General features: G+C 44.8%; 1 protein-coding gene across 1 annotated transcript; it reads right to left on the bottom strand.

Moving 5' to 3' along the window:
• Nucleotides 1-10,203: 10,203 nt before the first annotated feature.
• On the bottom strand, nucleotides 10,204-14,395 carry MAGEB1 (MAGE family member B1). Its single transcript, XM_055563887.1, has 2 exons — nucleotides 14,333-14,395; nucleotides 10,204-11,755 (listed from the first exon to the last, which is right to left on the bottom strand). Exon 2 carries the CDS (start codon nucleotides 11,695-11,697, stop codon nucleotides 10,684-10,686), a length of 1,014 nt encoding a protein of 337 aa, XP_055419862.1. The 5' UTR covers nucleotides 11,698-11,755; nucleotides 14,333-14,395; the 3' UTR covers nucleotides 10,204-10,683.
• Between the last annotated feature and the right edge of the window lie 3,206 nt (nucleotides 14,396-17,601).

The raw sequence follows: 17,601 nt of genomic DNA on the forward strand, positions 1-17,601 counted from the left end.
GACGTTGTCTTTTACAATTATTATTTTATCAAACATTTATTTTTAGCATCAATTTTATGTCAGACATTTTGGGCCACTGGCAGTATGATCTTCCAAGTGCAGAATTGTCTCTCGAATTTGTTTAGTGAATGGTAAGTAGTTCATTATAACCAGATGGTGTGTGGGTTCAGAGTTGTGGAAAGGAGACTAGCCTAGGGTCAGGAGAACAGCGGTCTTACATGACATGCAAAGGAACATATACATTGTCCTGATTCACAGTGATTTTAAGCGTTAGAGTCACAATCTAACTTGTGCTGTATAAAGATGATTCTGACATGTGTCTGAAATATTCATTGAATGGAGGCAAAGATGGAATCATAGATAATAGTTGAAAGTATTCACTAATGTGGGGGAGAAATTAAGAGATACAAATTAAAGCATTAGCAGTGGAATGTGGAGGATGGGATGAATTTGGCCATTATAATCAGGTTGTGGTAGGTTGAATAATTGATCTCAATTCTTTTGTTGTTGTTTAGTCACTAAGTCGTGTCCGACTCTTTGGTGACCCCATGGACTGTAGCCCGCCAGGCTCCTCTGTCCATGGGATTCTCCAGGCAAGAATACTGGAGTAGATTACTATTTCCATCTCCAGGGGATCTTCCCAACCCAGGGATCAAACTTGCATCTTCTGCTTGGCAGGCATATTGTTTACCACTGAGCCATCTGGGAAGCCCTTAATTCTCTACTTCCCCCAAATAACTACATATATACATCCATCCTATGGCTTTGTGTTGGGCACTGTGTACTTAGGTGCCACTTTGACATTAGGGTTGGTGGCTTTGGCCAATATAATATTAGTGGATATTATGTGAGCAGAGCCTTGATATAGATTGGACTGGCCAAAAAGTTTGCTCAGGTTTTTCTGTAAGATGTTATGAAAAACCCAAATGAACTTTTTTGCCAATTCAATACTTGCTTCTTTTGGCTTGACCCTCCTGGGCTCCAGTGATCTGCCATGAGAAAAACTATCTGTGGGGTGTTGCTGTCCCTTTATCCTGGACCTCAGAATGAACACACTGGGGAAGACCTCAATCAAATCTGCAGACCCCAGCCTGAAGCAGAGTTGTCCCCAAACCCCACAGACCTGTGCTTCCGAGAATATGTTTATTGTTGGATGCCAATACATTTTGAGGTGGTATACTGTGCAGCATTAGTTTGGTGGTAGATTACTAAGACATCTATATTTATAGATATGTTAGATCTCAGTGAAAGACTAAAAGTCTGAAGGAGATGGACTTACTGGTGATTGCCAGCTTTCTGGAACGGGTAACATAGTGTGGTGGTGGGATTTTCATAGGTAAAAGAAAAGAGAAGAGGAAGAACTGGTTGGTGAAGATAAGACTGTGAGTCTAGACTTGGGGACAGATTCCATTTTAAGTATCTGACAGACATCTAAGTCAATATGTCTTATAGGATTCTACCTAGAACATCTCAGTTGAGGAGGTAATTATGCAAGGCATTTAAGCAGCCAAGGTCCCAGTATTACAGGACTAGTTGACAGGACATGAAGTCTAGAAAGTCTGGAAATTTTGAGTTAAGAGATATTAGCATCCAGATAGTGGCTGAAGCCATAGGAAAGAATTAGATCTTCCAGGAGTGTTTATATGATGAAAACAGAGGAGAGATAAAAGACATTAATGCTTAAGGATGAGACTCCAAAATGGAAGACCACAAGAAGAATGAGAAGAAAGATCCAAAAAGATGAGAATAAAACTGATGATGAATAAAATTCCAAAAGCAACCTGGAAGAATATTTCAGGCACAGACGAATAGCCAACCATGTCAAATGCTCTAAAGTAGGATAAATCTCAAAATGTTCTTGGAGTTAAAAACACTTTTAAATAGCATAAAGAAGCTATTTTTAAGTATGTAGGATTAACTTAAACCCACTCTAAATCCAACTGAATTTTCACTTGGAATTTGCCAAAGCAATTTTAAAAGCCACCTGAAAGAATAAATTTAGCAAATAGCTGAAAAACATTGAAAAGAAGGGCATTTAGAAGGAACTTTACCTACTGCATTTTGAAATGTATTTTAAATATTTAATCATTAAAACAGTACTATATTACTGTAATAACAGACATATAAATAAAGAGGTTCTCATAGATGTAAAAATTTTGATTAAGGTAGAGAAATAGCTTTACTCATAAAGTTATCTATAAAATGCATAATTCAATGTACAGAGTATTCATTGATACTAGAAAAATAATACATGGTAATACATGTATTATGATTTTAAAAGTATTACTTTTAAAAAAGAAAGATACCTATCTGCTTTATGGCACTTTATTGCAATTCTGTAATATATATTATTGTCATAAATGTATGTATTTCTGAAAGAAAATGCATCATATTATTAACAATGATTCAATTGAACTGTTCATTGTTATCTTTACAGGATGGAATTATAGGTGATAGTTCAGTATCTGTATCAAACTTTTAAAAAATGTCGACTGTACTGTAGTGGACACATAACACTTGTGTTAAAAATAGAAAATGGTAACTATGTGAGGTGGTAGATATGTTAATTAGTTTATTGTGATTATTATTTCAGTCTATACTCTATCAAAACATCATTGTACATCTTAAATATATACAATTCCTATGTGTCAATTATACCTTAATAAAGCTGAAAAAATAAACACTATATTTTAAAGTGCTCGATGAATTTATTACCCAGGAGATACCTAGTGATGATAGTGAAAGGTGTTTCAGTAGAGAAGTAAGAAAGATCAACAGATGTGTTGAGAAGTAAAAATGAAGAAGTTGTAGACTACCGATTTAAGGTAACTCAGCTTGCCGGTCAAAGACAAACTTTAAAAATTTGGTGGCACGATCAAGAGTAAATGTAACAGCATCCCAAACATTCCAGCTGGAATGTCTCAGTAGAGCAGGTAATTAGGCATGGCTTTTGAGCAGCCAGTGACCCTGTATTGAAACAAATGCACTCAACTCACAGGACAACCATTCAGGTCATTCACAAGAAAACTCTTGATTTTAACTCAATATGCTTCTTAAAAAAACTAGATATCTAAAAAATATTGGCTGATCACTTAGAAAAGAAGGGCATTAGAAGCAGCAAACAGGAAGGAATGGATATAACTGTGAGAAACATAAAGCTAAACAATAAATGAGGGGACAAAGAAACTATGACTACCATGAAAATAATGAATAATTTCAAGATACTGTTGCTGGTTAATATCAGAACTGTTAGCTCAGTTAATTAGGATGGAAATGGCAAGAGCTCCAAATAAGAGCATTGGCAATAGGTATGGACAGGATGAAGAAATATTTAGGAAGCATATTTGGTGGGACTTTTCCATTTATGTATGGTGGTACATTTGAAAAGACCCTGATTCTGGAAAAGACTGAAGGTGGGAGGGGAAGGGGATGACAGAGAATGAGATGGTTGGGTGGCATCACCAACGTGATGGACGTGAGTTTGAGTAGGCTTCAGAAGTTGGTGATGGACAGGGAAGCCTGGCATGCTGCAGTCCATGGGGTCGCAAAAAGTCGGACATGATTGAGTGACTGAACTGAACTGATGGTAGTATATTAGTTAGGGTTCTCCAAAGAAATAGACCAATAGACTATACACACACATGCACAGACACACACACATGTGTGTGTATAGTCAATTATACATACGTATATATATACACACACAATTATATATAAACACAATTATACGTGTGTGTGTGTATATATATATATATATATATATATATATACACATGTATAATTTTTATAAATTCCTTCAGGAAACTCAGTTCTTGTTCTTGGAGCCCTCAACTGATTGCATGGGGCCCAGTCACTATGGATGGTAATCTGCCTACAGATTTAACTATTAATCAGTCACATCTATGAAAGATCTTCACAGTGGATAACTAGACTGATACTTGACTAAACAACTGAGCACCCTAGCCTAGCTAAATGGCATACAAAATTAAAAGGTGGGAATGATAGGGAGGAATCTAGACTTGGAAATATGATGCTGCCACTAACTGGGACAAAGGAAACAGGAAGAGGAATGAGGTTTGGAAAACAATCATGTGTTTATACTTTTTCACATTGAGTTGGAAATACCCTTGAATCAATCAGAGCTGGATTTCTGTTTCAGGCTTTGTGGGTAGGTCAGAACTTGGGATAAAAGATCTGGAAGTTAGCAGCAGATAGTTCATAGAACTGGAGGATTAGAGGAAGTTACCTGGGGATAGTTGTAGGGAGAAAAAAAATAGTGGGCTAGATATGGTAACTTGGGGAACACTAGTTTCCCAAGAGATGACATGGAAAAGGATAAGTCCATTGAGGAGTTGTAGAAAACAATAGATTGAGAGGTAGAAGAACCAGGATAGTTCAGTGTCTTAAAAACTGTAGCAGAGACAGTGCTATGCTCACCAAACCCAATCCTATACTCTTTCTTCTTAGGCACATGGAAAGCCACAATTTTCAGACCCCTTGCTAACCAAGGATATATGACTAGCCAATGAAATGGGAGAAAAGTGATGGGTTTTGCTGAGTCAGAGAAAAGCCCTTTAAAGACTCCCTGGCCACTCTCCTCTGCTTCAATGAATAGGGAAGTCTCAGAGAAAATCTCCAAATGCCCCTCCCTACCCCATGTCCACTGAACATGTAGTGTTGTTGGGAAATAAAGCTTTGTTGAGGTAAAACACTGAGATTTCAGGACTAATTTGACACTCCAACATAACCTTTTAATACTGTCCATCAGGTTCTTGAGGAAAGAATACTGAAGTGGTTTGCCTTTTGCTTCTCCAATAAAAGCTGAAGCTCCAATACTTTGGACACCTAATGCAAAGAGCCAACTCATTGGAAAAGATCCTGATTCTGGGAAAGACTGAGAGGAGGAGGAGACGCGGGTAACAGATGACAAAATGATTAGACAGAATCACTGACTCAATGGACACGAGTTTGAGCAAACTCCAGGAGATAGTGAAGGACAGGGAAGCCTGGCATCCTGCAGTCCATGGGGTTACAAAGAGTCAGACATGACTTAATGACTGAACAACAGCATAATCTAGATTATCCTGACTAATGCAGAAGCCAAGGCTGTGGAATATTTTACTAAGGAGAGAATAGTCACAACAGTTTCGTATGCATCAGTGTTCAAAAAAGAGACCTTCCCACAGTTTCCCAAATGTGGAATTATTAAACCAGTAAATCCAAACAATTTAGGGGGTATCTCAATCATAACTGTCAAACAGAAAATCTGCATTTTCTTTAGCTTTAGCTAACAAATGCACTCATCAGATCAATAAAATGTACAATTAATTTAAATTGGAATTGGCATCACAACACATATATACATTACAGTGTACTATTCTTGTAGTTTGGCTTGATAGCTTGAGGTGATGTTATAAATCCTGATTGAATTATCCTTGCCTTAGTTCTCTATATTTTTCTTTTTTTTATTTTTAATTTTATTTTATTTTTAAACTTTACATAATTGTATTAGTTTTGCCAAATATCAAAATGAATCCGCCACAGGTATACATGTGTTCCCCAAGGTTATCTTAGTATCTCCCCTTAGTACAAGAGACCCCAACTTACAAACAACTTTTATTTTGTTTATATGTATATGGTTATGAAGTTGATTTTAGAGTTCTGGGTGCCCTTTCTTAAGTGGAAATAAATGATAGAGGATATTTACCTTTCTAGGCTAGTTCTCATTGCCTATTTAACTTAAAATATGGGCAGACTAGAAATACATATGATTCCAGGACATAATTATGACTTATGTCATTGATTCTAATCAATGGGAAGCAAACTAAATGTCATTTTACATAATATACAACAATAGAGTCAAACAGGAAGCTGTGTCAGATATACAGCATACTGGGTTGGCCAAAAATATTCATTCGGGTTTTTCCACACAGTTACAATATAATTATACAATTACGGAAAAACCTGAATGAAATTTTTGGCCAACCCAATACTTGAAAAAAGATAATGCATATCCAAAAGTACCAAATTCCAAAACTATTTATTGATGTAAAATAGAGTAAGTCCATCTGGTTCAAGTGCACACATCTAATCATAAATTCTAAATATCTGTATAAATAAAAATTTAATTTGTTATGAAGCTAGTTATTATCACATAAAATGTTTCAGCTAGAAAAAACTGAGTTTAAAAACCACTTAAAGGAATTTCTCTGGTGATCCAGTGTCTAAGACTCAGTGCTCCCAATGTAGAGGGCCTGGGTTCGATTCCTGATCAGGGAACTAGATCCCGCATGCTACAACTAAGAAGTGCAGTCAAATAAATAAATAAAGTAAATAAATAATTATTTCTAAAAATCACTTAAAAACTATAAAGTATACATGAAAACAATGCTATGATTATGCAGCATTTCCAATGTATTCCAGTCCTTCTTCCACATTACTCTTGAAAGAGGTCATCACAATCTCTTTTCTTCTCAAATTTATAAAAATTATATTAAGAGGTATCTTTTGATACCAAGGGCTTCCCTGATAGCTCAGTTGGTAAATAATCTTCCCACGATGCAGGAGACCCCAGTTCGATTCCTGGGTTGGGAAGATCTGCTGGAGAAGGGATAGGCTACCCACTCCAGTGTTCTTGGGCTTCCCTTGTAGCTCAGCTGGTAAAGAATTCACCTGCAGTGTGGGAGACCTGGGTTCGATTCCTGGGTTGGGAAGATCCACTGGAGAAGGGAAAAGCTACCTATTCCAGTGTTCTGGCCTGGAGAATTCCATGGACTGTATAGCCCATGGGGTCACAAAGAGTGGGGCACAACTGAGTGACTTTCACTTTTTGATATCAAACAATCCTTAAATTTCACTTAGTCCAAGATGTAGTCAAAGCTGAGTTCCTCAGTCCATCACAGCTTAGTTATTTACTAATGACACAAAATAAAATCTGTTTAATTACCTCATTTATCCCATACGAGGTGCTTCTCAGCTGGCACCAGTGGTAAAGAATCCACCTGTCGGTGCAGGTGACATTAGAGACATGGGTTTGTTTGATCCCTGGGTCAGGAAGATCTCCTGGAGGAGGAAACGGCACTCCACTCCAGTATTCTTGCCTGGGGAATCCCATAGACAGAGGAGCCTGGAGGGCTACAACTCATGGGGTTGCAAAGAGTTGGACACGACTGAGCATTTAAGCACATCCTATACAAATGGGGAATGAAGTGTTAAGGCTAATAAAGTTTTCTGATAACCATGGCTAATATTTAAACATTAACACTTTTTATTGACTTAATTAATATTAATCATCCTATAGTGCTTTAGGGACTACCAATGTGACAAATTCCCTCTCAGAAGGTTATTATTTCTACATTTTAAGTGTTAAGGTTATCTATAGGGCCCACATTCTTGCTGTATTAAATGTCAATTAATTCTTCAACATGCAAAATGAAATCTCAATGGAATGCTTTGATAATAAAATAATAGTTAACACATACATAAAATGTTTATGAATTCACGGGCACTACACTGACTACCTTACATGCAATTCTCAAAATATCTTATAGTTAGGTATTATTAATGGAAATTTTACAGGTAAGAGGCACAAAGGGGTTAAGGAGGTTACCCAGGATCACACCACTAGTAAATGTTAGAGTTAGTTGCTCACTTGTGTCTGACTCTTTGTGACCCTATGGACTGGATCATGCCAGGCTCCTCTGTCCATGGAATTCTCCAGGCAAGAATACTGCAGTGGGTTGCCATTTCCTTCTCCAGGGAATCTTCCCAACCCAGGGATCGAACCAGGGTCTCCTGCATTGCAGGTGGATTCTTTACTATCTGAGCCACCCGGGTGTAAAAAAAAAATAGTGATGTAATAATAGATGCACTTTCAGCTGAGCCACTGGGGAAGCCCAACGACCAGTAGTTTCTGTGCTAAATCAGACCCTAGTCACCAGCAGATTGGAAAACTGCTGGTTTTCAGGTGGGGGCAGCCAGTGGGGATGAGGAGGTGTCCGAACCTCTCTGCCGGAAGTGACCCCTCATGGGGAAAGGGCAGCTGTGGTCCTGGTGTTTTGGGTGAGGAACCTGCGGAGAGTCGGGACGCTCTGAGTCAGGCAGGGTGGGGCATCTGACTGGTCTGTTCCTCTGCAAGCAGAGCCCACCGTCCAGAGGAGGATGCAGAGAACAGCTGGCCAGAAGTGAGGTTCCAGTCTGGAGACAAGGGCACAGGGCTCACCAGGGAAGACCCAGGGAAGGGCGCTGTCACTGGGAACAGACTGGGACCGGACACCCGTGCTGTGACCCAGGTGGTCAGTTCTCCAAGATCCCTGGGGTGAGGGGCGGAAGGATCCCAGGGAAACAAGCCCCCAGACAACCCCTAAATGGGGTTTCATTCTCATTTTCACCTTCAGGCTGCTTTTAGTACTCTGGCTATAAGTTCCTCTTTCCTATTGCCTGAGAGACACCATGGAGCAGTGTGAAGAGAAATGAATAGACACAAAGTCAGCCTCAGACTGGGAGGACTGAAACAGTATGGACTCTAGAGCAATTCAGACCAGACTCTACACTCAGTTCTGTCACTTTATCAGCCTTGAGAAAACTGCAAGTTGTGTCCTAAGGGAGTTTGATAAGCCTTGTCTTACAGAAGTATCAGAACATATGGAACATATAAAGCATGTGGCACTGCGGCTGGCAATGTTTAGGTATTTCATGCCTGGTAGTTATGATGATGATTATTTTCATTGCATAAGAAACTACCCTCATCTATGGAAATTTTTCTTTATCCAGCAGAAGCTAGAGACTATGCAGTCTTCTAAACAAAGAAAGCTGAGTCAATCAAACTGCTGCTTAGCAAGTAATCATTGGGCTTCCCCAGGTGGCTCAGTGGTGAAGAATCCAGCTGCCAAGCAGGAGATGCGGGTTCAATCCCTGGGTTGTGAAGATCCCCTGGAGAAGGAAATGGCAACCCACTCTAGGATTCTTGCCTGGAAAGTTCCATGGACACAGGAGCCTGGTGGACTACAGACCATGGGGCGACAGAGAGTCAGACACAACTTAGCAACTAAACAAGTAACCCTAAGTAAATTTTCTCTATCTGAGAATATGTTGTTGAATTTAGAGGCAAGTGTTTTACCAGGATGCAACGCAAAACCTTATAGAATTTGTGTCAAGGACCAGTAATTCCCCTGCCTCCCAAAGTCCTCCCGACAAAACACCCCGATTTTCATGTATTTCACCACCACTAAAATCTAGCCCCGCTCAGGAGGTCTACTAGATTACACTCGAGATACCCTCATGTTTGGAGTGTGCTGGGGCTCCTTCCGTTCAGGGCCCAGAGTGCCAGCACAGTGACGTCTCAACATCCCATCACAAAGGAGACAGTAATATGCATCAAACACCTGGTTTGTGGACTGTGTTCACCTGCACTGGGGCAGGAGCACTGGATACCTTCTGTTCTTTCCCCCAGGTGGAGATTCCCTCTGGCTGACTCACAATCTCAGGGTAACTGTTCAGGGAAGCTTCGCATTTCAGTCTCAGCCTCCCAACTTTGAGGGCCACCATCTGGGGATCTGGGCCCGGCTCACCATTATCACAGGTTCATCCAGCCCACCACGCAGCCAACTTAAAATGACCTCCCACGAAGGAACAGGAAGACAGAGAAGATGTATATTATGATTAGCTTTCCAGCCCCACCTTAGCCTCTCACAACTTAAAAGGTTGGGAGTGTTGGTCGAACACAGTGAAATAGTTGCCTCAGACCTGACTAGGGGCTGGAGGGACTGCTAGACGTGACTTTGGAGCACACACTGGCCTTGGCAGGACTATATACCCGGACTGCAGCTCGGGCTCTCTCGTCATCCTCTCTCAGAGCCTCTTCGTAATGGGGTGTGAAGGCACTGGGGATGTTACCATTGACCTTGGCCAAAATACCAAACCTCAAAGTTTTGGTTTAAGAGAATAAAGGCTGAGAATTTATACCTCACTGCTCTCATCCCAACTCCCTCCCCAGCATCCTCCCTGCTTTTTGTCACTTGTCTTAGATCATCACACCACCTTCCTTATGGAATCACTGCTCATATACTCAAGACATCTACAGGCAGTTGCAAGGTCTCCTTTATCTCTGCATCACCCCCACCAGCACAGAACCTTCTGAAAAGCAGATGCTCAAGTAAAGATGGGAATAAAGGAGCCACCAAGCAAGGAATGCAGTTTCTTATTGTTTATTTTTATTGCCATTACTGAATAAGCTAACAACATCTAAGTGCATTGCTAAGGGTACTACTGAATGTTATAGAGAGAGAGACAAAGGTGAATAACATAAATCAAAACTTGACTACAGCTTACTTCGTTTTCATCTGTTTTAAAACCACGGCATTCTTTCACATTTCCAAGAAAATTCCTATTCCAAAGCTATGTTATCTTGTTCTGTATCCCAAAAAGATGCAAGGATTTTTTGAATTACACTACAAACTCTTACTCTTAGATCTGACAGACAACAACAAAACTGTGATCCGTTTCATTTGTAAACTTGGATTCTGAATCTAAACAAACATTATAGGAAAAGAAACATTTGAAAGGTAACAGGGTAAAACAGGAACACAAAAAAGATGTATATTATGACCTTTCCAACCACACTTTATCCTCTCACTACTAAAAAGGTTGGCAGTATTGGTCAAAGTGAAGAAGCTGCCTGAGACCTCATTGGGGGCTGGATGGATCGCTGGGTGGGACCTTGGAGTGGGCAGTGGCCTTGGCAGCACCACGAGCCTTGCTTGCAGATTTGGCTTTGGCTCTCTCTTCCTCTTCTCTCAAAGCCTCCTCATAATGGAACGGGAAAGCACTGGGGACGGTACTATTGATCTTGGCCACAAACTCCAGCACCTTCATCTTGCTGGTTTCAGCGTGGGCTCTTGGGCCCCACAGGAACTCATAGCTCAGGGGATCGCTGTCAGGAATCTGACGATACACCAGGTACTTCTCCTGCACCAACTCTTCAGTGATGAACTTCCTGGGCTCCCCAAAGAGTATGTGCATCTTTCCATCATAGATGCCCAGAGCATTCAGGAAGTCCCAGATCTCTGCCTCAGAGGCGCAACTGCCATTCAGGAAGATCACACCCAGCAGAGGCATCAGAAGCCCATTCTTCGGCACCTCCAAGGTACTGCCCAGCACCCCATCTTTGGCGAGGTGCTCCTTCCTGACCAGGGTATAGGAGTAACCATTCGGCTTGATTTCCTTCAATTCAAGGCCAAACACCAGCTCTATGCGATCAGTGGCTTTCTTGAGGATTTCAGGGAACTGTGCCTTGAACACTTTGTGGACAATCTTCAGCATATCTATCTTCCTAATGGGCTGTTTCATCTTAAACTTCTGTAGCATGAAGTACATCAACACTCCTGCCTTCTTGGTCAGAAGACCTAGAGGAGCGGTCGTAGCAGAGGTTGAGGCCTGGGAAGAATTTTTACGTTCCTCAACTTGGCGCCTGCCACGTGCTTTAGATCTTGGGCGTGAAGTCCCTGCAACAGGAGAGCTAGTGGCTGCAGCTCCCTGAGGCTTCTGGCCTGCACCAGCAGGGGGGGAGCCCGGGGGCGTACTCCCAGAGGTAGGGGTGGGGGTGGCAGCAGCCTGAGCATTCCCGAGATCCTTGGCCTCCATGCGTGCCTGGCGGCGTTTCTCACGCGCACGGCGCTTGCTCTTCTGCCCCCGAGGCATGGCTATCAGCAGGCACAGTGGGCAGGGGAGCAGGCAGGAAAGTAGGTGATGCTGGAACCTGGAGAAGGGAAGATGAGTGAATGAGCTCCTTCAGCATGGAGGGAATAAGGCTGCTTTGCCCGTTTCCTTGAAAGCCCTACTCCAGGAACCGCTGGCCTCTTGTTCTTGGTCAGCCCATCCCCTGAGAACCCTGTGTAAGAAGTGAGCGCGTGCCAGCCTCAGGCCACAGCCTGCCTGTGGCTGCCTCCAGTTGACAGAAGATCCTGGGACCGGGGCCCTTTCTGGGTCCCTTCGTTCACACACGCAACTGTCACATCAGCTCTTAGTGGGGCCGGGACCCCTGCCATGTGCCACTTGAAAGGTGACACCTCTAAGCTCCCTGGGACCCATGAGAAGGAACCAAGTCGTGGACACTGTAGGGGTGGATGGCACTGGCAGTTCTGGGGGCCTGCTCTGTCCTGAACTCAGTTTCCACCATTCAGGGTCCTCATCTTGTCAACACCAAGGGTGTGGGCCCCTCCCTCCTGCCTCTGGTGCTGCCCCTTCAGGTGAAGAACCTCATCTCCCTTATAAATGACACAAAGAAATGAGGGGCCTCAGTGGAGGATCAGGCAAGACTCTAGTGTTCGTTTGATTAGCTGGAAGGGGGAGCGTGCTACCTTCAGTCCTCATTCGCAGTCCCCACTTTGACTCCTGGGAGGATCTGGGGGCTCCTTTCTCTCCTGGCTTGAGGACCTTTCCTCACAGCAAGGCCAACTGCTCCCTAAGATCACATGGGAAAAGCCAGGGTGGCCTTACCTGGCCCTACCGCCCATGGTCTCTGGGGCCTGAAGAGCTGCAGCAGGGGGTTGAAGCCCTGTAATGGGTGCTACTCATGCAAGGTCCCCAGATTTTACTCAGGGCAGAGTCTAAGATTCCTTCCTCTGCTGACCCATTAGACTAAGGTGCTCACTTCCCTGTTAGCTGTGAGTGAGGCACACTTCTGCCTGCCATTATGCCTGGGGGCACCAAGGAGTGACAGTGAGAGGAATTCTGGGAGTTTCCCACAGTCCTCAGCATCTTCTCTGTGAGTCCTGGCAAATGTTAGAAATTCTCCCTCTGCTGACCTGAGCACGCTGAGGTTCCCAAGGTGAAAGAAAGTGTGAGCCACCTCTAGTCACCCCTGTCCCTGACATCTCTGGGATGGCAGCAGGGGCTGGACTCTGTGGGACTTCACTGTTCTGTCATCACTGGCCCCTTTCGACCTCACTTGGATGTGATTTATGTTCCTCCCTTAGTCCACCCTGAGTTTTCCGGCCTCAGATCAAGGCCCATATCTCCCTGAGTTCCTGGGGCTGAAAGTGAGGGGTGACATCTGGCAATCTCTGCCTGAGGTGCCCCAGGGCAGACAGGGACTGGGACTTTGCAGGCCCCCACTGCTTTGGGTAGGTGCTCATCTAAGTCATCTCTCTGGGTCCTTACCGTGACTCTGTGACTCCTGGCAAGACCAGGAAATCTCTGTCTCGACTTGAGATCTCTCCCCTCCTACTAAGGCCCCCATCTCCCTGAGACCCACTAGAAAGCAGCGACATTTTCCCGATCTCTAGCTACAGCTGTGTGTGGACTCCTGATGCGGACAGTCAGGAAGAGATTCTGCACTGCCCTCTGTTGTCACGGGGTAGCTGGATGGTCCCTCAATTCTTAGGTCCTTTTCTGGGCTCCTGGTACTAGCTGCAAATGCTCCAGTGGTGGACCTGAACCCATACCCCCATCATCGAGGTTCCTCACCTCCCTGCGAGGCTCTGGGCAGAAGCAAGTGGGGGCCATCTGGTCCCCATGCCTGGGTCTCCCAGGTCTGAGAGGAGTGATGCGACTATGTGGTTCACTTCCTTCTGGGTGGGGTTCTCACATGTTCATTCAGTGTTACCACTGTGACTCCTTTTAGGAACCGGGCTTCCTCCCTATGTTGAATGAGGCCTCACCCATCAGAGTCAAACCTGAAAGTCCATGAAACCATCCTTGGAGAAAATGAGAGGGCATCTCTGCCTGAGAGCTCTAACTGGGCTTCCCAGGGTGACGGCAGAGGTGGCACTCTGTGTGGGCTCCTCTGTTCTGGGGGAGTCAGTTGTCTCCTTCCTCACATAGAATTGGTGCCTCAACATCTGTCATGGCCTAGGACTCCTCGTTTTCTGCTGACCTGGGCAGGAGGACCTGAAACCAAGGCCCTCATCTCCCTCGGACCCCACAGGCAGAAGTCAGGGGCACCAGAACTGGCCAGCTCTTCCCTGGGACCCCCAGGGCTGACAGCTGAGGCGGCATCAGATGTGGCTCTCTCTACCGTGTATGGATCTTCCCCTCGACTCCGCATCCTTCCTGGGACTCTGCCTTCTGCAGACCTGAGCCCAAGACCCTGTGAAAGGTCTTCACCTTTCCCAAGAGGACCCAAGCTGACAGAGTGAGCCACATCCCGCCAAAAATGATTTGGGGCTATGCTGCTAACCACAAGGGCAGCACTCTCGACCCCCACCCCCTGCCCCAGTTCTGGAGTCAGGGGCTCCCTCAGTCCTCACTCAGGATTCTGGCCTCCAGTTTGGGTAGGGTTTGGGGTCTTCCCTCTGCTGACCCGAGTCTGCATGCCCCAGAGCAAAGCTCTCACCTCCCTGAGTGGCTAGAGGAGATGCTGGGGGCTCCATATCCAGCTACCTTGTTTGGGGATGCCCAGATCTGAGAGCAGGGTTGCTCCTTAGTGCAGCAATCCGCTTGGATGCCAGGCCTGCTGACTAGCACTGAAGGTCCTAGCTTGACTCCTTCTAAGGCTGAGACTCCTCCCTATGCCTAATGGGGTTACCTTATCTATCATTCTATGTCTTTATTTATTTACCTTTCACACCCATTGCTTTTTATTATGTAACTGGTAGTTACATCTTAACCTTTCTCACCTATTTCTCTTCTCCCCCACACCCCTAAACCTAACCCCCATCAACCACCTGTTTTTTCTCTCTTGCTTCTACAATTGTTTGTTTTTCAGATTCCTCACAGAAGTGAAATCATGTAGTATTTCGTTTTTTCTGACTCATTTAACTTAACATACATAATACCCTCTAGGTCCATATCCTTTTATATAAAGGCCTTTCTCTACCTGAACGTCCCTTATCTCCAACGCCCGCCAGCCCCCGCACACCATGCAAAAATGACGGGTTCTCTCAGCCTGAATTACTCTATGGTAATTTGGACCCCTATGGTAGGGGTCCAAACCTTCTTATTCTAATGCCTAATGATCTGAGCGGGAGGGGATGTAATAACAACAGAAATAAAGTAAACAATGTAATGAGCTTGAAGCATCCTGAAACCATCCTTTTAGCCTACCCCACCCTACCCTCATGCCACCCCACCCTCCTCTGTCCACTGCATCACACCCCATCCCACACTGCACTGCAGCCCATGCAAAAACTGTCTTCCAAGAAACCGGTCCCCCGGTGCCAATAAGATTGGGGGCCACTGCTCCAGGGCACTGCAGCATTGGTGGCCAGGAATGGCTTCTGTGCAGCCACCAGTTTGGAAGGAGATAGCCCTGTGAGTGCTGAAAGCCCCATCTTTTCACCTGTTGAGGGCAAATACCACTTCCAACGCATAAAGAGTCCATCCTCTTTCAACAAAGCAGCCCGAGCCGCCACTGGCCCTCCACGAGGCAACAAGATGGCTCCTCGGCCCACAACTCGGGACAGGGCATGTTACACTGCAGATTGCAGGGGTGGGATGCGGTTGGGTCACTTTTCTTACAGGGAGGGGTTGGGAAATTCACTTCAGCTACATTCAGGTCCTCACCTTGGCTCCGGACGAGTCCAGTACACAATCTCCGCTGAACAGACGCTGCAGCCAGCAGTCGGGCTCCTCGCCTCAGAAGCGGAAAAGAGGGGCCCTGCATACGTTCGTACGTGGGGTCTCCTAGGGCGGGGCAGGGGCAGGGGGCAGGGGCGGGGTGCTACGGAAACCCGATAGCTCAATATTCATCCATCCCTGGGTCCTCCTTGTGCAGTGTATCAGAGCCCAGGACACCTCCTTCTATGAACCCGAATCCTCCAGCTCCCAAACGAAGCCCTCGCCTTCCCAAGTCCCTAGTGTTGGGAGTCAGGGTGCTGCTCTGAGCATCTCTGCTTGTCAGGAGGGGGCGCCACTCAGTGAGCCTCCCTCGTAGGGGGAGAGACCCTCTCACTAGCACTGATGGTCCTCACCTTAAGTCCGGTTATGGTCAAGATGCCCCCCTCTGCAGATCTGGGGTCCGATTCTGCTAGAGGAGGCCCTGTCCTCCCTAAGATCACACAGGTTGAATGAGGGGACCACTCAGAAGTAGCTCTTCTGGGTCTCTCAGGGCTTAGAATTTACAGAAATGTGTTTGGATCCCTCTCCAGGGGTCCTGTCTAATACTCAGCATCGCATGTGAGGTCCTCCTTGGGTTCAGGTCTGTCCCTCTGTGAAACAGGCTGATCCTATTAGACAAAGGCCTCACCTCGCTGAGACTTTCCAGACTGAAATCAACCTGACATCTGTGCCCAGCGCTTCCTGGGGACCACAGCATCAGTGATTTTCCAGGGCCTCCTAATAGTGTGTGCTACCATGAGTTCACTTTCAGGTCCTCACATTGACTCATGACGAATCCTGTAACTCCACTCTCTGCTTTATGAAGCTGCTTGTCCTACGTCAAGGTCCTAGTCTCCTGAGAATTCCAAGTGGGAAGTCAGGGTGATCTTCATGTGATCGTAGTCCATCAGGGCCTCTGAGAACAGACAGTGGGGATGCAACTCTAGTCCTTTCGGATTCCTTTTGCTCAACATACTACATCTACTACAACCTGGGTCTCTGCCTTCTACTCATCTAACATTCCACTTCTTAGTCTTTGGATGACCACTATATTCAGTGGTGATTGTCTCCTCAGCCCTCCTTCATGGAGGTTCCCATATCAACATCTGTCACTTGATTAAAGGCTTCCTGGAAAATGCATATTCCTGCAGACATTGAACAGTTAACCTCTAGCAAATGTTGGAGAAAACAGGTCTTGGTCCCAAAAGTAATCTAAGATTAGGAACACGCAGAGGAAATCAAGGAACTCGGGAAAGATGTTATGCTGTCAGAGAAAAGGAGCTGATATATTCCTTCTCTTCAGCCAGATTTAGGGTGTCTGCTTATTTGCTCAGTCATATCTGACACTTTACAACACCATGGACTGTAGCCTGCCAGGCTCCTGTGTCCATGGGGATTCTCCAGGCAAGAATACTGGAGTGGGTTGCCCTCCTCCAGGGGATCTCCCCGACCCAGTGATTGAACTCAGGTCTCCCGCATTGCAGGCAGATTCTTTACCATCTGAGCCACCAGATTTAGGGTAGTTTAAAAATCTTTACTTTCAGTACCCTCCTGTTGTTGGTCGAGTGGTTAAGACTCTGTGCTCCCAATGCAGGGGGCCTGGGTTCAATCCCTGGTCAGGTAACTGGATCCCACATGTCACAACCAAGAGTTCATGTGCCACAACTAAAAATCTCACATGCCACAACTAAGAGCCTGCAGACATGGCAGCAAAGGTCCTGAGTGTCACAGCTAAGACCCAGCACAGCCAAAAAATAAATTGAAAAAAATATTTTTAGTACAAACAATAAAATATTTACTTTCTACATAGAAGGATAGCACCAGATAATCTTGTAAGCCCTTGATCACTTGAGGGTGTCTGATTTTGCACATGCAGATTATCATATGGTTACTGAGCATTATCTATTTGTCTCCTTTATTTATCACTCTTAATTATTTTGGTTATGTGTTATGTGGCAGTATTGATGGGAGGGGAGTTTGGGGGAGAGTGGATATGTGTATATGTATGGCTGAGTCCTTTCACTGTCCACCTGAAACTGTCACAATATTGTTAATTTGCTATTCCTC

Source organism: Bubalus kerabau, chromosome X (genome assembly GCF_029407905.1).
Source record: "Bubalus kerabau isolate K-KA32 ecotype Philippines breed swamp buffalo chromosome X, PCC_UOA_SB_1v2, whole genome shotgun sequence".
Lineage (NCBI taxonomy): Eukaryota > Metazoa > Chordata > Mammalia > Artiodactyla > Bovidae > Bubalus > Bubalus kerabau.

Excerpts from the sequence above, each read along its gene's own strand:
- MAGEB1 (XM_055563887.1), bottom strand. The coding sequence starts at position 11,697 with ATGCCTCGGGGGCAGAAGAGCAAGCGCCGTGCGCGTGAGAAACGCCGC.